This window comes from Budorcas taxicolor, chromosome 2, assembly GCF_023091745.1.
Source record: "Budorcas taxicolor isolate Tak-1 chromosome 2, Takin1.1, whole genome shotgun sequence".
NCBI classification, from domain to species: Eukaryota; Metazoa; Chordata; class Mammalia; order Artiodactyla; family Bovidae; genus Budorcas; species Budorcas taxicolor.
The window spans coordinates 2,145,302-2,171,977 of record NC_068911.1 but is presented as its reverse complement, the minus strand read 5'-3'; the positions used below and the strand labels follow the sequence as shown (position 1 = coordinate 2,171,977).

At 52.1% G+C, this 26,676-nt stretch overlaps 1 protein-coding gene across 2 annotated transcripts; it reads right to left on the bottom strand.

Annotated features, from left to right (window-relative positions):
* Positions 1–6,576: 6,576 nt before the first annotated feature.
* Positions 6,577–25,898, bottom strand: CHST12 (carbohydrate sulfotransferase 12). 2 transcript variants are annotated; one of them, XM_052635542.1, is made up of 2 exons: positions 25,841–25,898; positions 6,577–8,258 (listed from the first exon to the last, which is right to left on the bottom strand). In XM_052635542.1, exon 2 carries the CDS (start codon positions 8,183–8,185, stop codon positions 6,926–6,928), a length of 1,260 nt encoding a protein of 419 aa, XP_052491502.1. In that variant the 5' UTR covers positions 8,186–8,258; positions 25,841–25,898; the 3' UTR covers positions 6,577–6,925. The 2 variants fall into 2 exon arrangements, with proteins under 2 accessions (XP_052491502.1, XP_052491503.1); XM_052635543.1 differs by lacking the exon at positions 25,841–25,898 and adding an exon at positions 25,805–25,820.
* Between the last annotated feature and the right edge of the window lie 778 nt (positions 25,899–26,676).

The following is a 26,676-nucleotide window of genomic DNA, read 5'->3' as shown; positions in this document are numbered from 1 at the left end:
GTATAAAAAAATAATTTAGACACTCAGGCTATAAAATAGCTTACAATAATTTTTATATGATTCACAAATTGAAACATTTTGGATATATTGAGTCAAATATACTGCTAAAATTAATTTCACTTCTTTTAGTTTAGTTTTTAGGGAAGTTATAAGAAAATTTTAAATTAACCCGTGGCTCAAAGGGTTGTTGGAAAGGTTCAATGAGACAGCACCTGGCGGGTGACAAGGAAACCTTGATAAATGATCGCCAAGTACGTCCCTCCCGGAACAGCTGAGTTGCGCTCAGTCACGCAGTCCTGTCTCCTTCGCAACCCCATGGACTGCAGCCCGCCAGGCTCCTCTGTCCATGGAATTCTCCAGGCAAGAGTACTGGAGTGGGCTGCCGTTTCCTCCTCCAGGGGCTCTTCCCGACCCAGAGATCAGACCTGTGTCTCTTGCATCTCCTGCACTGGCAGATGGGTTCTTTACCCCCAGGGCACCTGGAAGAGAGTGGCCGATAAAAGGAAGAATACCCGCAAAATCTTGGTTTTATCTGAAAAACTCTACTCTGAACTCTAATCTTGTGAGGCTTTTCATGAACACGAAATTTTTTTTTTTTTTTTAAACAAAACTTAATCAAAGTCAGCAGCCGAGGAAGAGGTGCCTCCTTTTACCCGATGCGTCAGTAGGGCCTGTGATCGCGGCCATGCCGCCCCCGTGAGCAGGGGCCACAGAGCTGCCCCCACAGCCCCTCCTGTTCAGCCCCCCTCCCGCTGCCCTGACTGTGGGAAAAACACAAGAGAGAGAACTGTCTGCTTCCTTCATTCCTCAGGAGTAGCTGGGGAGACAGCCACACATCTCCTGGGACTCCCCAGGAGGGCCCGGAGCAGGGAGGGACCCTCCTCGCAGACGGAAAGGAAGAGAGCGAGGCCCAAGGGAACGCGGCCAGGTGAGTTCAGGACCGTCCCTCACGGGGGCAGACAAGCCCCAGGTGGCAGCTGAAGTCGGGAGAGGAGTGGAGGTCAAGCGTGGGGAGGTTCGGGGAAGGCGAGGTCCTGGCTATCAGAGAATAGGGGAAGAAACCAGGGGGCTTCCAGGAGGAGGTGAGGCCACCTTGAAGGCCAGGGCAGCCCTCAGAGCCCGTCCCTGCAGCAGGTCTCGGCAGTGGCCTCCTGTGTCCACTCGGGCACTCAGTCTCACGGCAGCTGATGCCAGCTAGGGGAAGAGTCCGACCACACCGGGGGGAGGTGGACACAACCTCGCCCTACAGAGGCCCCTCCCAGAAGTCGTTAGAGCCACAGGGTTCCCTGGGGTGCCTGCTGAAGCTCCACACTCGCTGGTGGACGGCCGCCAGCCCCATCCTCGAGCCTGAGGAAAGGCTCTGCGTGCCCCCCCCTGCTCCCTTGATCACAACCAGTACAGGCGGCAGCTGCTGCGTTTTCCTGCACTCCGGCTGGTCCCGACCACCCTCCCTCTCTGGCAGGAGTTCACGCATGCACGCGCGCGCACACGCACACGCGCACACACACACACACACACACACACACACACGCACCAGGCTGCGTGCCAGCTACTGCCTTCATACCCTCCAAGTGCACAGGGCTTGGAGAAAGGCTGGGAAAAGGGGATGCTGCGACAGCCAATTCTTACACAACACCCGAGGTGTTCGGCCAGGACAGAACGTGTTTCCATTCACGACGTGACCACTCTGCTGAGCAGAGCACATCCTGGCGTCTTCACCAGCTGAGAGGTTTGGAGTTTCCCGAAGCCCCTCAGAAAGCCTACAGCATCTTTCGCGTGCCTGTCTCAAAGTGTCCTCAGGAAGCAGAGGCAGAAGCTGAGCACTAGTATCTCTGATTCCCCCAAAGCAGTGACAGGCTGGGGCCAGGCTCTGACCACCACTCTTAAAAAAAAAAAAAAAAAAATTATGTATTTGGCTGCACTGAGTCTTAGTTGCCGCATGTGGGATCCAGCTCCCTGGCAGGGGGTGGAACCGGGCCCCTGCGCTGGGAGGATAGAGCCTTAGCCGCTGGACAGCCAGGGAGTCCCGACCCCTACCCTCGCCAGCTTTCACACGAGCCTCTCCGTAACCTGGGGAGACGAGCACAGTAGCCGTCTTCTGAGATCTAACCCATCTAATGAGGGAGAGGCCACAGGTTTGTGTGGCTTCCGAGCTAGAGAGAGGCAGGCTGGACTCAGAGTTAGGAAGAGGTTACCCAGCCACCAGGGGCAGTGAGGTAGTGAGCCTCCTGTGATGGCAGGTGAGCAAGGCAGAGCTGACCCGATCTGCTAGGGAGCCTGCCGTGGGTTCGGGATGACCCCAAGATCTCCTCCCACTCAAACGTTTTCTGGAGCCAATTCCTTCACCTGCATAGATGTTAGAAGTGTTTATTTACTCGACAAGCCAAATTCGGGAGGTGGGGGAACAGCCTCCAAGGAGAGTCCAGCAAAACAGGCTCTGCGCTCCCCACGCGGCTCCCTGCGGGCACACAGAGGGTCCACTCGGGGACACAGGCTGTTGGCGGAGGAGAGACGAGAGAGGGAGGGCTGTGGAGAAGGCCCGCGGCCAGGGCAGGAGGGGTCAGGAGCGGCCAAGGGGAGGCTGTGAGGAGGCTCTGTCTTGCCCGGTGGGTGCTGGAGCCTGGGCCTGGCCTCCGCCGGCTGAGATGGGGCGCTGGCAGCCCTGTGCGTGGTGGGAGTAGGCTCACAAGGGCCTGGGGCGGTGGGGACACCCACGAGTGCCCCTGTCCAAGAGCGTCCCTGGCCTCCCTGCTGGCCGCCCCCCGCTGCCATTCAGGCCCAGCTCATCCGGACTGCGCCCCTGGAGGCCAGCATAAAGCAAAGGCAGAGGGAGCCCGGCCAGGTCCTAGGAGCCCTGGGGAGGCAGCGTGCGGGGCTGCGGCGAGGTACCCACGGGGCCACCTTGACCCCTCTCTGAACACCATGGCCACAGCCTCAAGGAGCTCAGAAAACCCGTGTCTCCGGGCCATATGAGCAGGCTAACTCAAGGCTTGCACCTCGCCTCCACCTGGCACCTGTGCACGTCTCCAGGCCTCGTCCGGTAACTACCTCTCCAGGTGGGGGCCTAAGCCAGGCCGGAAGTGCCAGCTGGGAGAGGGCAGGGCTGGCTGGCTTCTCAGCAGCTGCCGCAGGGCGCCCCCTTCCCAGGAGGCCTTAGGGGGGTGGCGTGCAGCCTCTGTGCCTGGTCGACAGTGAGAGTGTTGGTCACGCAGACATGTCTGACTCCTTGCAACTCCATGGACCAGAACCCCAGCTCCTATATCCATGGGATTCTCCAGGCAAGACTACTGGGAGTGGGTAGCCATTCCCTTCTCCAAGGGATCTTCCTGACCCAGGGCTGGAACCTGGGTCCCCTGCATTGCAGGCAGATTCTTTATCATGGGAGCCACCAGGAAGTTCTTGGTCAAATACCTCTGTGTTAGAACAGCGCCCTTCTGATTGTGCTCTCAGAATGGCCCTCATGGGGCATCAGAACTGGCTCTGGGCAGAGCTCATGGCCGCTGAGAGCAGGCGGCCTGGGCGCCCCACAACCTTGGCTGACGAGGAAGCAGCCCCGAGCGCGGGGCGCCCAGCCCTCCCTGGCTGCTGCCCACGTGGTGTGAGCTCCACTGGACGGGAAGAGGCCCCAAAGTTAATTAACACATTTAAGGCAAGACTCTCCTGGCTCTGCAGATGGGTGCCGACACCCAGGGCGGGGCAGCTCTGCTGGCCTTTTCCTCTCCTCCCCCCCCCGCACTGGGCCTCCCCGCCAACACTGTCGCCCACATCACTCCACCCCAGGACCGCGGCAGGCTATCGGCTGTGTCCTTCCTGCCAACTCCCCACTGTTCCATCGTCAGCAGCCTGAGAGCCAAGCCATCCCAAGGCCCTGCCTGTCTGCTTCCTTCCAGCCAGTGTCTCCTCTCAGGGAAGCTTTTCCCAAAGGCTGGGCCTGACCCCAAAGCCTCCAAGGCTGGGGAGGGCCGGCCAGGTGTCTGGTGGCAGGCGCTGCTCCTAAGCACTCTGCTGAAGGGTGGGGCTCAGCGGGGAGTTAGGGTCGGAACACCTGGGTTCCTGAGGAATGGCGGGGGCTGGAACAGGGCATCACAACCTCGCTGGGTCTCAATTTCCCCATCTGCAAAGTGGGGTCAATAATCCCTATGACTATGGATTCTGGTCCAGCCCGTAACTTTACAAGAACCTTCCAGGAAGCCCTGGCGCTTCCATCAATATGCCTTTTCCCAAATTAGACCTCCTCCCTTGGAAAGTCTAGCCTCACAGCAGCTTTCTTCTTGGAGTATGACACCCACAGACCACCTGAGGTCAGGAATGAAAGGGGCCTTCCAGCAAAGAGACCGGTACCCATTAGCAGAGTGCCCGGTGGGGACGGCTGGAGGAGAAATGACACACAGGAGGGGATTTCTGAAGACACGTCTGCCTGAGGCAGACCGGGTGTGCCCAGGTCCTTCCCCTGCCCGACTGCGGGCTGCGTAGCAGACCTTGCCCAGGCCAGGACGGCCCTGCTCAGGCTGGTCCTCCCCCCACAACGCCCCACGACAGCCTGCATGCCACACCCCGGCCCTTCTCCCAAAGTGCTGTGGGAACTCCGTGCTCTGGGAAACATTTCTGGAAGAATTTAGAACCCAAACATTTTTCAACCAAACCTTTTAGAAACCCAGACCACTTCCAAAGCTGACCGACTTTGAAACCTGACACTTCAAACCCACTTTTCGAATTTGTGCCCCACAGTTTTGAAACCAAAATATTCTGGAAACCTCCTGGAAGCAAGATGCTCTGGGAGGAAACCAACTGAGATGGCAAAGCTGCTCCATCTGGACTGGTTTGGAGCCCCCAACTTCTTAGAGGGCTTTGAAGTAAGAGTCGTTTCGTCAAGCCAGTTTCTGCTAGAATTTTCCTGGGAAGAAGCTCAGACGTTTGAACTGAGCCCACAGAAGTGCTTGCTTGTTCCTTAAGGACACTCATCGAGCTGTAAACAGGGTGGCGTCCAGATCTCGGGAGGAGTCTTGGACCCCTCACTTCACACACTTCTTTCTCAAACTCTCCGCCCAGCCATGTGCTGCCCTGCTGCTGCTGTCCTCCAGCGACTGGGGTGGAAAAACCCATCCCCGAGTCACGGCTCAGCCCGTGTCTCTGCTAGCCCGCAGCTCTTCCCTTCTGGCGTCCAGGGCGCTGTGCGGCCTCAGAGCTGGAGGAAGGGGCATGAAGCACCGGGCGGCCCGTGACCGCGGGGGCCAGGGGGGCGGGGCGGGGGCTGTGCGAAGGGGCGCTCTGAAGTCCCACCTCCCCACCCTCCAACCTCTCGCTGGACTTCTCTTCACCGTTTTCCCTTCTCTGACAGGCCCAGTGAACACTGCTGTGCCCTGGGTCTGGGGGGAGTGCGCCTTCCCCTCCCTGCCGTCTCCACTGCCCCCGCTCCCGGTGAGGGAGAGGGAGTGTGAGGGGCGGTACAGGGGACGTGCGGCCACGCAGAGGCCGTCCTGGCGAGGGTGGAGGTGTGTGGGCCGGGCTGTGAACTTCGCTCTTCCCGTTTTTGAAGCAGCTGAAGCCGACCCTCCATGTTCCCCGTCTGTAGATCCCTTTGCTCCGGGCACCACTGCTGACCATCGGGCTGGCACCGTGCCCCTGCCCCTCCGAGGGAGCTTTCTTCCCTTCAGAGGTCAGCGCCATCCCACTCAAGCCTGTGCCGGGCTGAAGTGTGCCCAGGCCCCACCGCAGCAGGGGCGTGCTGAAGGCCCAGAGACCTAAGCTATACTCTTCAGGCACAGCGCGCGCACTCGTGGTCCTGCCAGCCTCCCACCAGGACTGCAGGCTCACACACTCAAGATCTGTCGAGCGCAGATGCCGCAAGACAGGCTGTGCTTGCCCATCACCGACCAGTCGCCCAGCAGACCCTGGTCCGCCGGCGTGACGGTGCCATCACCGCGAGCAAACGCCCTCCGGGTGCTGACCAGGACAGCCAGGTGGGATCGTTTCGGGCAGGCCTGAGGGGTGACATTTGGTTCTCATCTAACGTACTTAAGGCAAAGGCAGGGACAAGTGCAAACCAGCAGTCTTCTTCATTAGCAGCACCACCTCCGGACGATGCATGATGAAATAATTCCCCAAAGAAAACGCCCCAGCCTTCCCTTTTCACATGGACCACCTAATCAGAGAGCTTCCCCACCCGCCAAGCAGGAGACCCGGGTTTGATCCCTGGGGAGGGAAGCTCCCGTGGAGAAGGGAATGGCAACCCACTCCAGTGTTCCTGCCTGGAAAATCCTGACAGAGGAGCCTGGCAGGCTACAGTCCGTGAGCTCACAAGGAGTTGGACTGGGCGACTAAAACAGCTTTCACTTCTGGAGGACGCGCTGCCCTTGCACACACACGGGAAGGCCTGATCTTAAACCCAAGGCCCTCCTTCCTGCTGACGACAACCAGGAGCCCTCCCTTCCTGAAATCGAGGCCCTGAAGCCCAAGCGCGGGCCACGGCGCTGCTCGGGGCCCCTCGTGAGTGTGCGGCCCCACCGGAAGAGCCAGAGAGCAGGCGGCAGGAGCAGGCGTCCCCTTTCACTCCACCACTGCCTTCTCCATTCTCCATATTAAATATCTGGAATATATTAATCTTAAAAAACAATATTAGCACAGTACTCAGCGAATGCAGGGAAGGGGTACACAGGAAGTCTAGACTGCAAAACCACAGGCCATTTTACAGACTGGAGTGTGGGCGTGACCAGATCCAGGTGTTTCCCGCGGGCTCATCACCAGAGCACCGTGGAACTCGGCGGCCCATCACACCAGGAGAAAGACAAAGCCGTGAAAACACAGACGTGGCAGGCCAGCGCTCCATCCTCTGGGAGACGGTCGCGGTGCCACAGGCCCTCCGTTCAGGTTCAAAGAACGACAGAACCACTTGTCCGTTTGGAGTTCGGGCTCTCCCCCGGTGCCTTCAGTCTCTAAGCAGGTTTTCGGGCTTGGGGTAGCCGAAGAGAACAAAATCTGCTTCGTACAGTTTGTAAAGCTGCTGCCTCCAGGCCAGGGGGATTTTGGCAAACCAGCCTTCCTCCCAGCTGCTGGCGGTCCTGTTCCGGTAGCTCGGGGGGAACTGCAGCAGCGAGTCCACCTTGAGCAGCCGCAGCAGCTGGGCAGCGTCCTGGTCCAGGGTCTCCAGCTTCCCCACGAAGTCGTAGTCGATCTGGCAGGGGTGGCAGAGGCGGTGCGCCTGCCGCCAGTGCTCGTTGAAGGGCGCCAGCTTCTCAGTGTGCGGGTCCAGCAGGTACTGGATGAAGTTGGCGAAGGACACCTTGAGGCCGGCGCTGAAGGCCTCGCTGACGGAGGCGGGCAGGCTGGTGTGGTTGGAGTACCTCTTCAGCATGGGCACGGCGAACTTCTGGTAGAACTCCTCGTTCTCCAGCTCGAACTTGCTGCGGAAAGCCGAGATGAGGCGGACGAAGGGGTCGCGCACGAACAGGAACTTGGTGTACTTCTTCAGTTTGATCTTCATGAGGTGCCTGGAGAACTTCCCGTAGCGACGCCAGAACTTGTTGAAGGTCAGGTGGGTGCTGGAGTTGTGCACGTACTCCCGGGGGATGTCCAGGGGATCGCGGTAGGGCACGCCCTGGCCCGAGAGGCTCTGGCTCAGGACGATCATCACCCGCTTCCAGTTGGTGCAGGCCACCTTGGGCACGTAGCAGTAGATGACCCCGTGCCGGTCGTCCACGATGAGGTGGTTCAGCTCGTAGTTGGGGATGTCGTCGAAGGAGCGCTCCTTGGTGGGGAACACGAAGCTGGCGTTGGCGCAGAATTCCCTCAGCACGCTCCTCCGCTCGGCCTGCCGCCCGTCCGGGTCCGGACTCTGCTGGGCAGCATGGCTGGACCAGTCGTAGCCCCGCACGCTCTCCTCCAGGTTGCCGAGCACAGGCTTGCTGGAGGCCGGCAGGGAGGGCTGCTCCACCCTCTTACCCAAAAGGGGGCCCTGCTTCTCCCTGACGAAGCTCTCCCAAGTCTCAAGGCTGGAGGTGAAGACGTCCCCAGGCGCTGAATTGGGGCTGGGGAAGGGCTTTAGCGCGTGCGGCCTGGAGAGGGCCGTGTGCAGGTTGAAGTGGGCGGGGCCCATGTTGTCCCAGTACACGATGATCAGGAGGATCATGAAGGCGGACCCCAAGACCAGCCACAGGCGGAAGAGCCGGCTCTTGGTCATCGTGTCCATGGATGCAGGGGCCTTTCCCTGGGCCCTCTCACTTCAGCTTCGGGCAGAGGTGGGACGCCGCGCTCTGGGGAAGCTGGAAGACAACAGAGGCCAAGTGAGCGACTGAGGCCCTCTCCCAGCCTGCAGCCTGGACAGGAGGGGCTGCTTCTCCGCCTCTTCACCCTCGGTGAGCTCAGCTTTGTGGGGGGCCTGGTGGGCGGGCGTCAGCTTCCCCACGTGATGTGACCCCTCTGCCCCACCCCAAGCCCCTTCTGCTGCGTCCACACCATCCAAACACACACGTGAGCCGGGCCCTGTGGGCTGAGGGAGCACGTGACCCGGGCAGGCTCCTGCTGGGGCTCAGCCTTCACCCCACAGCACTGGCGGACGCTGGGGCCACCAGGAGCAGGGCTGCTCAGGAGGGAAGACACGTGAGTGCTGGGGCTTCAGCGCTGTGGAGGGCTGTCGCATGGCAGAGGGGGCAACTCCAGAAGAGAAAACCCGAAACTGAGTCAAGCCCATGGAAGGAGCGCCCAATAACCATACGTGGGCCCGGACCCAGAATGGGCTGCTTGCTAAGCCGGACGTCGGGGCGCAGAGGGACGGAGCTCATCTTGGTGAGTCCAAAGGAGAGGGCTGAGCACTCTCTGGGACAGCTCCCGGCGCACACCTCTGAGGTCTACATCTGTAGTACACTGTGCGCCTGGCATCCGACACATTTCCATTAGGCAGAAACTTGAGGACAATCTCTATGCACCTTGGCAGCTTTTGTCTACCCTTAATTTTTTTTTTTTAATGGAAAAGTGATACATACTCATGGTAAAGACGCTGGCAGACTGCGGTGCTGGAAAAGACTCTCGAGAGTCCCTTAGACAGCAGGGAGATCCAACCAGTCAATCCTAAAGGAAATCAACCCTGAATATTCATCAGAAGCACTGATGCTGAAGCTGAAGCTCCAATACTTTGGCCACCTGACACGAAGAACTGACTCACTGGAAAAGACCCTGATGCTGGGAAAGACTGAGGGCGGGAGGAGGAGGGGGTGACACAGGATGAGATGGTTGGATGGCATCACCGACTCGATGGACAGGAGTTTGAGTGAGCTCTGGGAAACAGCGAAGGACAGGGGGGCCTGGCGTGCTTCAGCCCATGGGGTCGCAAAGAGTTGGACACAACTTGGTGACTGAACAACAACATGTAATTATTACACATTACACAGGTAATGGGCACACCACAAAAATCCTGAAGCAAGACTGCTGGTGAGATATCCAGCTGTCTCTTTCACAACCGTTGCTGCAACTTCAGCTGGCTCCCTTCGAGTGGGTGTGAGTGAAACAAGAAGCAGCCACGCTGCAATAGCTTTCAATACCCTTTTAATGGCAACGGTTATAATCACACACTTTTACAACCTAACTTTAAACTAGATCACAAGTGCCCATGTCACTGAAGATTTCAAGACCTTCCCTTCCCAAGGACGTGCCAGGGTGAACAGTTTATAAAGATGAAGATGAAACCATATTAAAAAAAAAAAAAAAGTTTGCTACAGGCTGAGAAAGCAGCAAAGGGAAAAAGTAACTTAAGATGTCAGGTGATTTAAGAGACCAGTTTTCACTTTTAATACTAAGACCAACAAACAGAGCAGAGGTGATGCGGAGCCACGGTCACATCTTGTGGCCACAGATCGGCCGCATGTTTATGATACAAAGAGCCACCTGGCCTGACGACCTAAATGCCTTATTTTTCAACCAAGAAGTAGTATATGTACATTAATAAATGCCAGTGTCTACAGCGTCTCTTACAAACTCTGACTCTCTTTATTAATAATCACCAGGAAAAGACACGATCACAGTCACAAAAAAGACAAATACTGTTATTTCCACTAACATGAGGTTCCTAAAGGGCTCAGATTCATAGAGACAGAAAGCAGAAGAGCCCGTGCCAGGGGCTGGGGAGGGGTGGCGAGTCAGTGCTCGGTGGGTACAGAGTCTGAGTCTGGGGCGAGGACATGAGTTCTCACGACGGATGGTGGTGACGGCTGCATGGGAGCGTGAGCGTGCTCATGCCACTGACTGCGCCCTGAAACGTGGCCAAGGGTGAGCGTGCTCATGCCACTGACTGCGCCCTGAAACGTGGCCAAGGGTGAGCGTGCTCATGCCACTGACTGCGCCCTGAAACGTGGCCAAGGTGGTACTTTCATGCTATGCATATTTTACCGCAAGGAAGACACTGGAGGAAGAAAAATGAATTAGAGCTGTAACGATCGACTTGGGAGGAGTTTCCAAGAGGTAATGCATGAATAAGGCAAATGTCGGACAGTGGGTACAAACTAAAGCAAGGCCTAAGTATGGTCGAGAACTGTCAGAGGCTAACCTCGGAGCCTGCTGCGGGAGCCACAAGTTACTATACAACCTGTGCAAAAGCTCCACAGGTGACTCTACCTGCAATCTGTTTATGAAGAAAACACCAAAGTTTTAAAAATTTATAATTGGGGGTTATTGCACAAAAACAGAACAGGTCTTCCCCTTGGGACAGCAGAAACGCTGCGTCTGTCACTCACTGGGGAGACTGGTCCAGGAGCCTTGTCTCGCCCCGGTGTCCTGCCACGTCACGGCCCCTTCCAGCCCTTCTACGCCACGGGGACGCGTGCCTACACACCAAGAGAGGCAGCGCTGATCCATGACCCCGAGGCCACGGTCCATTTTTAACATCAAGGAACAAGGGCAATCCTCTGTGCTGTCATCTCTAACCTCAAACAAGCCACGAGAGCAGGAGTGGGGGAAACCCGACGGGCTGCGCGCACGGAATGGCCTGTGAGAGCAGGGCTCCGGGAGAAGGACCGCAGCTGCCTTCACACACGCTCGGAGCCCGAGAACACAGCGTCTCGGAGCCATGACGAGAGAGCAAAGGTGTGAACAGGGCAGGGGCTCACAAGGCGCTGGCGGCAGCAAGCTTGGTTCCTCAGAAGGCAGCGGGACATCTGGGAACTTCTGGCCCAGCAGCCTGGGCGGCTCAAGCAGGATAACCCAGGTAACACATCCCCGTCCTCTGGGCGAGAGAGCAGAATGACGGGGAAAACCAGGCTGAGAACCGACGTGTGTGCTCAGACACTTCAGTCGCGTCCGACTCTGTGTGACCCCGTGGACTGTAGTCTGCCAGGCTCTTCTGCCCATGGGACTCTCCTGGCAAGAATACTGGAGTAGGTTGCCATGCCCTCCTCCAGGGCATCTTCCTGACCCAGGGATCAAACCCGCACCTCCTGTATCTCCTGCATTACAGGAGGATTTGCTGAGCTGCTGGGGAAGCCCGCTGAGAACCAGAGACTGCTTCAAAAACATGTCAGGGAACAACAGTGACCTCATAAAGTAATTTCTGATTCATAAAATAAGGGCCTTATTTCTGAACATAAATCTCCCAGGATTTCGAAGAGCAGTCAGCAAAACGCCCGCCCGTTTTGAAGCAGCAGAGCAAGAAGAGCCTTCACAGAGGAGAGGCCCCGTCAGTGCCGAGCTTCTGCCTCCAGCAACAGAGCCCACAGCAGGGCTGAGCCCCAGGTTTCATCTCTGGAGGGCTGGCTTTCTCCTAAAGCAGAACACTGTGGCTAGGCAGAGAGTTTCTGGGCCCAAGGGGGGCTGTGGGGCATTTCTGCTCACACAGGGCAGGGTATGATGCCAGAGCAGACGTGGCCACCCCTGGAGGCAAGCACCCCCGGCAAGGTGGCTGCCCACCTACGGCGGCTTGTCTGAAGGAGCCGTTGTGCCAACGACAGACGGGAGTCCAGGAAGATGGGGAGGTCTGTGACACAGAGCTGAGGGCCGACCTCCCTCACACTCAGGAGCGTGTCACCCCAACACACTGAAAGCGAGGGCCACGTGGCCAGACCCACAGTCAGCCGCGTGTAAGGGCATTTCCCACAATTTAATGGCAGAGCAGTGCAGCAAGGGCCAGTGGTGTGTGCTAATTTCACACGTCAACCTGACTGAGCTCCGGCCGTGCAGGCAGTCGGTCCCACACTCTGCGTGTCTGTGAGGGTGATTCTGGATGGGGTTCGGGCTCGAATCGGTAGGCTGAGGAAAGCAGAGGGTCCTCGCCAGCCTAGGTTAGCCTCACCCACGTTGTTGCAAGCCTGAGTGGAACGAACGGGCAAGGGCAGAGAATTCCCTGTCTCCACCCGACTGTCTTTGAGCTGGAGCGCTGGTTTCCGGCCTTCAGACTCGGCCGAGCACTGGGACCCACACCACTGGGCTCCTGGTTCTCAGGTCTTCAGACTCGGACTGGGACCCACCAGCGGCTCCCTGGATCCGAACTTCTCAGCCTCCATGCCGAGTTTCATGGAGGCAACTCCTTGGGATAAACACACACGCAGACACACACACACACCGCTTCCTGGGGTTCTGTTTCTCTGGAGAGCCCTCACTAATATATGAATGTTTATTTTGTCATTTGGACTGGGGTTTGTGGGTCTGTGTGTGTTTGTGTATTTACTACATATTATAGATACAAATGATCAAACCAGTGAGAATTAAACAGTGAGTGGTAATAAACGGAAATTAATGGATCTGTTGTGGAAAGGAATGTTAAATGCAGAGAATCTCAGCCAGTATAGAATACCCAATACAAGTATTCCATAGGGAGAAGCTGAGAGTCTTTTTCTCCCCTACAGATATCCTGCAGTTCCAGCACCCCATTTGTTTAAAAGACTGTTCTTTCCTGATTAAATCACATTAGCACCTCTGCTTTTTTTCCCAAGTGAAGTTTACTGAGGTATGATTTATACACAATAAAACGCACTCTTTTAAACTGCACAGTCTGGTTAGTCTGGGCAAATGAACACTGTGTTGAAGACACAGAACGTTCCCATCATCCCCCAAAGTTCCCGCACCCTCCCCAACATCCAGCCCCAGGCAGCTGCCAATCTGTTACCTGCCCCGTAGCCCTGCCTGTTCCAGAATGTCACAGAAATGGAATTACACAGGAAGCAAGAGCTTGTACTTGGCTTCCTTCCTTTAACAAGATGCTTTTGAGACTTGTCTAGGATGTTACTTGTGTCACGGCCGAACGGTACCTGCTATATGGATAAACCACTATCTGTTTATCCATTTACCAACTGACGAACTTTGGAGTTAGTTCTCTTTTTTGGTTATTATGAAAAAAAACTGATATCAGCTTTTTTTGCATACAGACCAGTTTTTTTTTTTTTTTAATGCTGAGACATTCAAAAAGTCAAAAGATTGTATTTAAAAATATCAAGCAGATTTTTCACTTCCTGGAGGGTTCTATAAGATCCATGACAGCAGATGTTCTAGAATAAAGCTTAGGGTTTCTGTTTAAAGAGGAATCAAACTGACCATCAAAATACGACATATGACTCTTAGATGATCATTTTTCCATTATAAAATCTTACGGGCTCAAGTGATTAGAGCAAGTTTGTGGGGCACAAGGTTAATATACAAAAGTTAACCATTTTCCTACATATCAGCAATGAACAAGTGGAATTTGAAATTAAAAACACAATTCCATTTATTAGCACCTTCCCAAAATAACCAAAATAGAATAGTTACGTATAAATTTAATATGTATAAGATCTCTATGAGGAAAACTGAAAAATTCTGATGAATGAAATCATCAGCAGAACTAAATAAATGAAGAGATATTCCATGTGCAAACTGCTAAGGATAGGAAGACTCAATATTGTCAAGGTGTCAGTTCTTCCCAGCTCCATCGACAGATTAATCAGAACCAAAATCCCAGCAAGTTCTTTGTGGACATCAACAAACTCTTTCTAAAGTTTATGCGTGGAGGCAAAAGACCCCAAGTAGCCAACACAATACTGAAGGGGAAGAACAGAGCTGGGAGACTGATGCTGTGAGACTTCAGGACTCACCACAAAGCTGCAGTAATCAGAACGGGGTAGTGCCGGCAAAGAGCAGAGAACTAGGCCAGCGGGACAGGAGGGACCCAGAGACAGGCCCCATACCGTCGACTCACTGTTAGCAAAGGAGCAAAGGCAGAACAATGGAAAAGACAGCCTGCAACAGACGGTGCTGGAGCACCTGGACACCCACACGTTACAAAAAAGAATCCAGACACAGACCTTACACCCCTCACAAAAGTTAACTCAAAACGGACAGTAGACCTGAATGTAAAGTACAACACGGTTAAAGCTCCTGGACCTTTAAATGACCTTGCATACGGCGATGCCTTTTCGAGAACACCAAAGACACTATCCATGAATGAAATTGCTGTCCACACAAAGCTCTGTACAAGAATGTTCACTGTAGCTTTACTCAAAATTACTACAAACTGAAAACAACCCCGAGGTCCACCAACGGGTGAATGAATCAACAAACTGGTGTGCTCGTTTAGCAGAAAAACCACTCAACGATCAAAGAATGAGCCACCGACTCACACATCCATACACGCAACCACCCAGATGGATCCCGCAGATACTACACTAAGCAAGAGAGCTCAGACACGAAAGAGCACGTGCCGCACGATTTCACTACCAAGTTTATAAGAGGCAAAATCAGCAACAGAAATCGCCAACCGCCACGGGACAGCAAATGTGGGTGAGGGAAGCGGCCTACGCCCTTGTCTGTAAGCATGGTTGCACAGGCTTATCTGTCACGAAGTTCACACTTGAAATGCGTGCGTTTTATTGCATGTAAATTATACCTCAATGCATTTGACTGCAAGGGGAAAAAATGTGAGCAGTCTTATTAATTCAATCTCCAAGAGTTAAAACTTTTCAGCATGAACTCTATGTGACTAACCAGCTGTCACTTACTTCTACCATACAGGATACAAACACCAGCACTGAAGTACCACACACACATTAGACATTGGGAAGAAAAGGACAAGAATTCTGAGGCCCAGTCCAGTCTCTGCTGAGTGGCCTGGGATATTTCTTTAAGTCTGAGTTTTACTTCTTTACCTATAAAACAAGAATAATCACGGTCTTTCTGCTAACCAGAGCTACTGAGAGGATGAAAACGAGAAAATATCAGCTAAATGTTTTGTAAAATAGTAAAGCATGTTCTTTAGACTATACCACTGGCCCTATTTATCTTTCTGTTTCATATGGCTCTCAAATATAACATTTTTATTATTAGTCATGCTATCTATCAATATCCAGTTATTAGCAGTCAAATAAGAATGAATGATTTTAATTACTTTTATAATAAAAACAACAGTAGCTAATACGCTTTCCAAAGTGCTGATATAAGGTCTGCATATCTTAAGTTATTTAATCCTCACAACAATTTTGGTAGAGTTAGGGCAAAATAGCCAGGCAAGTTGCCCAAGTGTGAACAGCTACCACTGCTCAGAGTTGACATTTGACAACTGATTTCAGAGCCTACATTCTCAACTATTACACTCTACCAGCCTCTCAGGAAATATTTAATGTGGAATTGGTTGGTTTTTCTAGGCACTCAAATTTTTATTACCTTTATTTCTGAGAGAATTCGCTTCTCCTTGTCCAAATAACCAAATTCTGGGCCTTAAATCAAATGACATGACCTTCATTAAGAAGTCCAAGAATGTTTCAAATTTTATTTATTTATGCTACTGACAAAGAGACAGGAAACTATCTACTTCTTATCCAGCTTTGCAGACGCTACCTAAGGCGAATAACTCCGTGGTTCTCATCACTGCAGTCGACAGAAATCGGCAAAGTGTGTTAGTGAAATTGACATTTGCCCTCTGCACCCTCGATCGCCCAGCCCTGCAACTGATGCTCTGGTGCTGGATTAAAACCCTACTGAAAGGTATATTTTCACTTCATGCCACCAGCACTGGGGGTTTATTTGCTTGTAAAATTACTTCACTTGTATTCAGTTAACCCTGAGAACTAAATCCGACAATGTATCCAAATAAAGATAAGTAATAAATGGTCACATTGATGAGAACCATAGGTTGATATTCATCCCGGAAGACCTGAACCAACACTGAGCCAAACTTGGCCTTTGAAATAAACTTCCCAGAGAGCTGGCCACAGCACAGACGGCCGCCTGTTGACATGGTGTCTTCACACCTGGTGTTTGAGCCCAGGGAGAGCCTCCCAAGTAGCCAGGACATTAAGGTAGGCTCTCTGGCCCCATATTCCCAAATTAGATTTCAGGTTTTTGGGAGATGGGCATCATGTCTACTATTTCTTCTATATTCCTCACAGGACTCAAACACTTGGTGCAAGGTATTGGACTCTGGAATCCAAACAATAACTCATTTCCCAGAGCTAAGTCAATTCAAAGAAATTATTTCAAGGGAAAATAGATAATAAATTTTACTACGATTAGCTGAAAAACCTGATTAAGGGCTTTACCTTCTTAATATACGCAGACCCTAACCTTTCTCAGCCAGTTCTCACCTGCGTTACTGCCACAGGCTCTGACCTGGTCTCCCCGCCTCTGCTCTCGTGTTCATATAATGTAGCCATGGTTATTCTGCCAAAAGGCAGATCACGCCATGGCTCCGCTCAAACTCTCAATCACTGGGGCCCAATGTCTTCCCATTTCCAGTCCTTACGATGGCCCACGACAAGCCCTACAGGACTGGGCTCCCACTCACATGCCTTTCACTCCCCGTCAATGGCCCTACTCGAGCCACAATGGCCTCCTCGCTGTCCACCACCGGCACCAACCAGGCTCCCACTGCCTGGACGGCTCACACCCGGGAATCCTGTGGCTCACCTCAGCACTCACCTCATCAGCAAGGGCTTCCCTGATCACTCCCCACCCTGCCAGCCCGTCCTGCATCCCTGCTTCTTCTCTGTGTCCTTTGTCATCGCCTAACATGAAATTAAAAGATGCTTACTCCTTGGAAGGAAAGTTATGACCAACCTAGACAGCATATTCAAAAGCAGAGACATTACTTTGCCAACAAAGATCCGTCTAGTCAAGGCTATGGTTTTTCCAGGGGTCATGTATGGATGTGAGAGTTGGACTGTGAAGAAAGCTGAGGGCCGAAGGATTGATGCTTTTGAACTGTGGTGTTGGAGAAGACTCTTGAGAGTCCCTTGGACTGCAAGGAGATCCAACCAGTCCATCCTAAAGGAGATCAGTCGTGGGCGTTCATTGGAAGGACTGATGTTGAAGCTGAAACTCCAATACTTTGGCCACTCTGGGTCGTGAAGGTCTTTTTTGTACAGTTGTTCTGTGTATTCTTGCCACCTCTTCTTAATATCTTCTTAATATCTTTTCATGCAAAGAGTTGACTCATTGTCAAAGACCCTGATGCTGGGAGGGATTAGAGGCAGGAGGAGAAGGGGACACAGAGGATGAGATGGCTGGATGGCATCACCGACTCGATGGACATGAGTTTGAGTGAACTCTGGGAGTTGGTGATGGACAGGGAGGCCTGGCGTGCTGCGATTCATGGGGTTGCAAAGAGTCGGACACGACTGAGTGACTGAACTGAACTGAATATTAAATATAATCTCTTCATTTCCAAGGCAAACTATATCACGGTAATCCAAGTCTATGCCCCGACCAGTAACGCTGAAGAAGCTGAGCAGTTCTATGAAGACCTATAAGACCTTCTAGAACTAACACCCAAAATAGATGTCCTTTTCATTATAGGGGACTGGAATGCAAAAGCAGAAGTCAAGAAACACCTGGAGTAACAGGCAAATTGGGCCTTGGAGTACCGAATGAAGCAGGGCAAAGGCTAATAGAGTTCTGCCAAGAGAACCCACTGGTCGTAGCAAACACCCTCTTCCAACAACACAAGAGAAGACTCTACACAAGGACATCACCAGATGGTCAACACCAAAATCAGACTGATTATAACCTTTGCAGCCAAAGATGGAGAAGCTCTATACAGTCAGTAAAAACAAGACCAGGAGCTGACTGTGGCTCGGATCACGAACTCCTTATTGCCACAATCAGACTGAAATTGAAGACAGTAGAGAAAACCACTAGGCCATTCAGGTATGACCTAAATCAAATCCCTTATGACTATACAGTGCAAGTGAGAAATAGATTTAAGGGCCTAGATCTGATAGATAGAGTGCCTGATGAACTACGGAATGAGGTTCGTGACGCTGTACAGGAGACAGGGATCAAGACCATCCCCAAGAAAAAGAAATCCAAAAAAGCAAAATGGCTGTCTGAGGAGGCCTTACAAATAGCTGTGAAAAGAAGGGAAGCAAAAAGCAAACGGGGAAAGGAAAGATATACCCATCTGAATGCAGAGTTCCAAAGAAGAGCAAGGAGAGATAAGAAAGCCTTCCTCAGCGATCAATGCAAAGAAATAGAGGAAAACAATAGAATGGGAAAGACTAGAGATCTCAAGAAAACTAGAGATACCAAGGTAACGTTTCATGCAAAGATGGGCTCAATAAAGGACAGAAATGGTCTGGACCTAACAGAAGAATATGATAGTAAGAAGAGGTGATATTAAAGTGACATTCTTAATACGGTATCAAGAATACACAGGAGAACTGTACAAAAAAGATCTTCACGACCCAGATAATCATGATGATGTGATCACTCACCTAGAGACAGACATCCTGGAATGTGAAGTCAAGTGGGCCTTAGAAAGCATCACTACGAACAAAGCTAGTGGAGGTGATGGAATTCCAGTTGAGCTATTTCAAATCTTGAAAGACGATGCTATGAAAGTGCTGCACTCAATATGCCAGCAAATTTGGAAAACTCAGCAGTGGCCACAGGACTGGAAAAGGTCAGTTTTCATTCTAATCCCAAAGAAAGGCAATGCCAAAGAATGCTCAAACTACCACACAATTGCACTCATCTCACATGCTTGAAAAGTAATGCTCAAAATTCTCCAAGCCAGGCTTCAGCAATATGTGAACCGTGAACTTCCTGATGTTCAAGCTGGTTTTAGAAAAGGCAGAGGAACCAGAGAACAAATTGTCAACATCCGCTGGATCATGGAAAAAGCAAGAAAGTTCCAGGAAAACATCTATTTCTGCTTTATTGACTATGCCAAAGCCTTTGACTGTGTGGATCGCAATAAACTGTAGAAAATTCTGAAAGAGATCGGCATACCAGACCACCTGACCTTCCTCTTGAGAAACCTGTATGCAGGTCAGGAGGCAACAGTTACAACTGGACATGGAACTGTTAACAGACTGGTTCCAAATAGGAAAAGGAGTACGTCAAGGCTGTCTATTGTTACCCTGCTTATTTAACTTATATGCAGAGGACATCATGAGAAACGCTGGGCTGGAGGAAGCACAAGCTGGAATCAAGATTGCTGGGAGAAATATCAATAACCTCAGATATGCAGATGACACCACCCTTATGGCAGAAAGTGAAGAGGAACTAAAGAGCCTCTTGATTAAAGTGAAAGAGGAGAGTGAAAAAGTTGGCTTAAAGTTCAACATTCAGAAAACTAAGATCATGGCATCTGGTCCCATCACTTCATGGCAAATAGATGGGGAAACTGTGGAAACAGTGGCTGACTTTATTTTTTTGGGCTCCAAAATCACTGCAGATGGTGACTGCAGCCATGAAATTAAAAGACGCTTACTCCTTGGAAGAAAAGTTATGACCAACCTAGACAGCATATTCAAAAGCAGAGACATTACTTTGCCAACAAAGGTCCGTCTACTCAAGGCTGTGGTTTTTCCCGTGGTCATGTATGGATGTGAGGTTGGACTGTGAAGAAGGCTGAGCACCAAAGAATTGATGCTTTTGAACTGTGGTGTTGGAGAAGACTCTTGAGAGTCCCTTGGACTGCAAGGAGGTCCAACCAGTCCATTCTGAAGGAGATCAGTCGTGGGCGTTCACTGGAAGGACTGATGTTGAAGCTGAAACTCCAATCCTTTGGCCACCTGATGGGAAGAGCTGTCTCATTTGAAGACCCTGATGCTGGGAAAGATTGAGGCCAGGAGGAGAAGGGGATGACAGAGGATGAGATGGTTGGATGGCACCACCGACTCGATGGACATGGGTCTGGGTGGACTCCGGGAGTTGGTGATGGACAGGGAGGCCTGGCGTGCTGCGATTCATGGGGTCACAAGGAGTCGGACATAACTGAGGGACTGAACTGAACTGAATGTTAAATAGTCACTAGTATTTTGCTTACTGTCTATCTGTACTAGAATATAAACTTTAAAAGGGAGGTACTTGACCCTTCAAAGTTTGTCATAGTTGTAGCCTCAAGGCTATGAACAGTGCTAGGAATACAATAGGTGCTCAATAAAGAGTTCTTATGCTAGCAAAAATAGATAAACATGACTGACCCTGATTTCATAATTTCTGAAACTCAGTGATAAGTAAAGAAGAGCTAATAATATTATCATTTCTACTTCTGGATGTATTTTAAATTCCTTTTGTTGTTTTCAGTCGCTAAGTGCTATCTGACTGTTGACTGCAGCATGCCAGGCTTGCCTGTCCTTCACTATCTCCCGGAGTTTGCTCAGATTCATGGATCACAGCCTCGTCATGGCGAAGGGGCTTGCATAACTCAATGAAGCAACAAGCCATGCTGTGCAAGTCCACCCAAGATGGACAGGTGATAGCGAAGAGTTTCTGCCAAAACGTGACCCACTGGAGGAGGGAATGGCAAACCACTCCAGTATTCTTGCCACAAGAACCCCATGAATAAAATTCCTTAACAAGTTAAAAGAAAAAAGCTAAAGAAAGCACCAAGTCTCTGATATGTGACCACAGCCAAGAGACAGGACACTGAGAACAGTAACAATAATGGAGAGGAAATAAAAAGTAAACTCTCCCCATAAGAAAGAGCCTGGTGAGTGATCCAGCTGCACACAGAACACCAAGCGTCTGGCCTCTTCTTTCATTAGAGCAGGAAGCTTACCGCTTTGTCTTTATTTTGATCAACGTTATGTATGTATGTTAAAGGATGACATCATCGCCAGAGTTAACTATACACACAGCCCCCAGTCGCTCTTTCCTGTTGCCCGTCTCCCTCTTTCTCCCCCATTCTTATTTGTTTTTGGCCATGTGGCATGTGCTATCACGGTTCCTCGGCCAGGGATCAAACCCGTACCCCTGCAGCGGAAGCACAGAGTCTTAATCATTGGACTGTCAGGGAAGCCCCTCCCTCATTCTTAGCGGTCTCTTTCCGTGTTGCCACCTGCCTCTAAGTAATTGCCCTGGGCGATAACCGAATAGTTCAGCTGGGGCGTCATCCACTGATTTCCCCAAATAGTGGCACGCGGCAGGCAGAAGTGTAGTCTTTCTTTCCTCCACCAGCCCTTCAAACAACCATGCCACGCTCATCTCCACGCCTCCCCCAGACAGGCATATCATCATTTTAATGAGAGCGATATTCAATGTTTACATAAATTATTCCCGTTCCCCAAAGGCTGTTCACAGCAAAGCCTTGCAGTACACCATAATTATTCTTCTTTCCTGCACCATGGCTTCTTTTCCCCGGAACTTGTTAATCGCCTCCTGCCTTCGTTTGCTTTGTTTTCTATGTACTCCTCACTGCTACAGCCCCAACTCCGCCAACTGTCGAAATCTCCTCTCCAGATGCTTCAGAGCACCAGGGACTCTGTCTTTCATCTTCCCCGAAAAACCCCTTTGAGGAAACATCGAGGCTCAAGTCATGAGATACCTGCCCTCCCTACCCAGTGCCTGGTTTGGCTGGCATCCCAGCTTCTCCACCTACCCAGCAGAGTCTTTTCACCTTTCCTCTGAGGATAATTCTGTCTCTTCTAGTTCTGACTTTCCAGATTCCCCACCTTATTCTGGGAAAGTACGCTTGCCAGTCATGAGAGACAATTTTTTGGAGCAAGTGTGAAAATATCTTTATTCTACCCTTCTTTGCCTGATTTTAGAATTCAAGGTAAAACATTTTCCTTCAGAATTTTGAAAGCAATGCTCTCTTGCCTCCTAGCTTCCAATGCTCCTATAGATGGTTCCCAAGCCATTCTGCTCCATGCTGTGATAACCCGCTGGTGGCCTTTGCTCTTTCTCTAGAAGCTAACACAATCTTCTTAGTCCAGAGTTCTGAAATTTCACAGCAGTGTGCCTTGGAGAGAGCATGCATGGCTCTCTCTCCATGTGAACTCTCACCATGGAGATTCTGAAACACATCACCTTTGGGTGCACATTCCAATAAACTCCTTGCTTCCAAACTCTCACTAGTCACTACCAGAAATTCAGTATTAGTCTACACAAACTTGCTCCCCACACTCTGAATATCCAAACTGGGAACTGAACAGACGAGGTGAGGGACAGATACCTGCGTTTTCATCTGTGGTGCTGGTCACTCAGTGGGCCCCTTCAAAGGAGGAAGTTTTGGTTTTAGGATTTACCTTATACTTTTGTGGATGATTTTATCCCATTTTATTTCTTGCTGAAACTCTCACTATGTAAACTGCCCAATCTGATCATTTAATTTTCTTTTTTCTCTCATTTTCCATCTCTTTGTTGTTGTTCTATTTCCTGAGCTGTCAACTTCTTCTTCACCTACTGAGTTTTTTATTTCTTCCACTGTATTTATACACGAGTCATCTTTTTGGATTTCTGAATGCTCCTTTAAAAGAAAAAAAATCCTCAATCCTCTGTGGTGACCTTTTCCTAAATGGAAAGGAAATCCAAGGAAAGAGGGGATATATGTATGAGTGTGGCTGACTCACTTTGCTGTACAGCAGAAACACAACACTGTAAAGCAACTATACTCCAATAAGATACATAAAAAGAGAGCATCTTGTTCTTGTCTGCTGATGCAATCTTTTCCGTCTCCGTGTGTGTGTCAGCGACAGCATGCTTTTTAAGTTTTCTTCCGGCATACTCTCTGCTGCTTCCAAGTGTATGTTACGGTCTCTATCTTCCCAATCAGAGGTTTCGTCACTTGTCCCTGGTTACCCAGTCCTATTTAAGGGGAAGGGGATTAAAAGAACCCGGAAGCTTTGGACTCTAGAAGGGAGTTATTATTATTAACTATGAGCTTCGTTAGTGAGTGATCCGATTGGGCCTCCTTACTGTGGACCTTACCGTCATTATTTTTAGATCCTTTCTCAGGCTACGCACTTTCCCCCGAGATCCTTCCATTCTCTTGCCTGGAGAAGTACCAATTGACAGTATTCTGGGAGCCACGCAGGCTCCATTTACTTCATCCTCTTGTGTTCTGTGCAGCAGTCCACCCCTTCTCCCCCATTCAACTGCACCCAGCGTTTCCTATTCCTCTCTGAAACTCAGGTCTCTAAGCAGCGACAGAAACCACCACCTTGGTTAAGTACAGGAAGTGCCGAGTTACTGAGTCAGTTATCATTAAGCACATCTGCTGGCAAATGACTGGTGAACAATGAGCTTGGCTGCAGCCACATTCCCACTAAGTACTGTGAAAAGAGCCACTCCTCTCTGAAAAAAAAGAGAAAATCTAAAAATGGAAACTGAAGATGTTAGTTTAAAAAAAGTACAAACTAGCAGCATTTGTTTCAGTATTATCAATATCCTGTTTCTCTTATCCAGGAATGGCACTTCAACCTGAGACCTTTCTGGATGAGAGCCACTCACTAGCCTTAGTGACTATGCAGTAATGCCCGGAAGCTACATTTCCTCTGTCAACCATCCAACGTGCTCCTCTTCTGCCATCGACCCCTTTCCTGCTGGCATTCCCCAGGATTCCCTCCCAGGGCACATTCTTTCTCTCCAAGAGTACTTCTCACCCAGGATGGCCCACAAATACTGTAAGTTTCTAAGAATCAAATGCATCTTAGCCCCTCCCTCCTCTACATTTGCTCGAGCACTCCCTCGCTCAGGCACCAGCCCTCCTCAGCACCCACGTGAGACATCCTGGCTCCTCCCGCCTTTTTCCTTTCCCTCTCACCACATCCCCCGGAGCGCAGTAGCACTGTGGACTCTCCTGCTTCTTTCAGGCCGATGCCCTTCCTTCTCAGCCACTGTCCTGACCCACACCCCCTATAACTGTACCCAATTCAGTCTCCATCTCCTGATACCCTGGACCCATGCCTCTGTTCTCACAAGGATTACTCTCTAAAACACACCTTTCACATTCCACCCCAAACCTTGACTACCCCTCACCAAGAGGATAAAGTTCAAGCTCCCTGGCAAAGCATTCAAGACCCTTAGATCAGAAACCTCTTTCTGGCCTTAGCTTGCATTTCAATCCTCAAACCCCATCCTCCAATCAACACAGGGACGCACTGCTCCCTCCCCTCAAACATTCCATTCACTTTCTCATTTCCACACACCCTGGAATGTTCTCCCCAAACTTCACTCATCTCTCAAGGCCCAACTCATGTCACCTCCACTACGGAAAACTTCTGCAACACCTAACAACGACGTTAGCTGCTCCCTCTTTCTTCGCACTTTGTAAACACCTAGATGACAACACTAATCACAGGGTATTATAGTCAGGCTAACCATATTACTAGCTTCTAGCCCTACTTGGCATCTTACAAAGGATGAGAGGCTCACTGTTTGCTCAGATGATGAAGTAGGTGCACACTGAGTGACAGCGAACAGCACTGCTGGCTTGAAAACACCAGCCCAAAGTCCTATAAACCATCTGGCACGAAAGCGAAACACCCATGCATTTCCATGCAGGCACTCTCTAAATTCTCAGCAGTGCTACCTTCAGGTAACAATCTCCTAGGTGTTAGCTGACACTTAGGTGGTAGTGTTGCAATGTACAAGTGTATCAAATCAACACTCTGCACATCTTAAACTTACACAATGCTACATCAATTATACTTCAGTTTTAAGAAAATCTTCCTAGTATCTCCTTTTTCACCCTGACACCAGCCCTGTCTCACATTCCCAACACCAGATGTTCACAGAGAAGGGCTAGACTGTGTCCTGGTTTGGGGGCAGGTGAGGACAAACTGAGCTGTTTCTCAGCTGCCCCCTGCCTGGACCCACACATTAGGGGACAGTCTCCTTAGAGAGGCGCTTGCATCGACTCTCCCCCAACCCACTTTCTCATTCATCCTGGGTCTCCCGAGTCTCTCCGGCGTCGAATCATAAAATAAATAATTCAATAATCACAGCAACACTATGGCTTGTTGTGCTCCGCGCCAGACGGAACCTCGGCTCCAGCCAAAGGCTCGCCGGAGATGTCTTGGTGGCTGCGAGCCCAAGTGGAAGATGTAAGTCCTACTGTTCGCGACTCATACATGGCTTCCTCGCGCTGTTTCTGGAGCAAAGGCTCATCTGAGTGGTGCTCTTCCAGGGCGCGCCCGCCTCGGCCACGGCTGCAGTTCAGGCCGGCGGTCAGCGGGACGGGGGAATGCCCGCGGCCTCGGGCGGCCCAGGGCACCGGGCGGGGCCCCTCTGCAAGAGGCTGGTGGGGCGACGCGTGCGCCCGGGGCCGCCCGGCCCCGCGCCGGAGCCCCGAGCGCCTGCTCCCGCTCCACGCTCCCGACCAGCCCGAGGGGGAAGCCCAGAGCCCCCGGCCGCCGCCGCCGCCGCCGCCGGCCCCCTGCAGGCTCGACGCGCGGCGGCCAAAACGGGCGGGGACCAGCCCCGACGGCGGGAGCGGCCCGGCCGCGAGCCCCAGCGCCCGGTGCAGGTCTCCCTCACGCCCGCAGGACGGGGGCTCAGAGACGGTGCGAGCCCGGCCAAGGTCACGCAGCGACGGCGCGGGGGCTCGGCCCGGGGCTGCGCCGGCGCCGCCCCGCTCCCGCGCCGCTCGCCTCACCTCGCCCTGCACCCCTCAGCTCGCCGCTCGCCTCACCTCGCGCGCCCCTCACGTCCCCCCGCATCACCTCACCTCGCGCCGCAGCTCGCGCCTCCGACGCCGGGCGACCGGCGGCGCCTCCCGAGGCCGCCCCGCCCCCGGCCCCGCCCCCGGCCCCTCCTCTCGCGAGAAGTCACGGCCGCGGAGGGGCCGGGGAGGCCGAGTCGCACCCCCACGCCACGCGCCTGCGCCTTCCGCGCCGCCCCCGGGCCTCCCCAGCCCCTGCCATGTGGCGCAGTATTTACGGCTCGGAGCGACCCCGCCCCCGGCCGCCGGGAGCCCCGCCCCCTTCCCAGCAGCCAATCCTGTGCGGCCGGGCGCTGGAGGCCCGCGCGCAGCTGCAGCCGCTCGGGTACACCGGGCCAGCACCTGCTGTCTCCGGGGCCGGCTCGCGAGCAGCGACTGCCTGCAGAGCATGCTTACGCCAGGCCCTATGTGGCCTTGAGCAAGGCACTGAACCTCTGTCTGTGATTGTCTCCAAGTGTATCAGTAGGGCGGCGACTTCGTCCTGCAGGGAGCTAACGAGACTCAGATGTATGGTGCTGAGCGAGGTGCCTGACGCATCATCTGCACTCCCCTCGTGCTTCTTACTGTTTTGCTTTCTTTTAATTGAGGTAGAAATACACATGACATGTTGCCTCTAACCATGTTTAGTGTACCACGCGGCAGTAAGTGCATCGCTATTTCGTGCAACCGTTTCCACTGTCTGTCCCCAAGACCCCTGCGGTCCGTTCATGGTTCCTCCGGTGAATGAGTTGCCTTCTGATGAAGCCATGTCTCATTCAGTCACCCGGCGGGGGGGGGGGGGGGTCCTGCTGCTGGGCCCTGGAGGCGGGGGAGTGAAGGAGACAGGAAGTTATCTTATTTAC

What these genes read in the sequence shown, in the direction of transcription:
- CHST12 (XM_052635542.1), bottom strand. Translation starts at nt 8,185, where the DNA reads ATGGACACGATGACCAAGAGCCGGCTCTTCCGCCTGTGGCTGGTCTTG.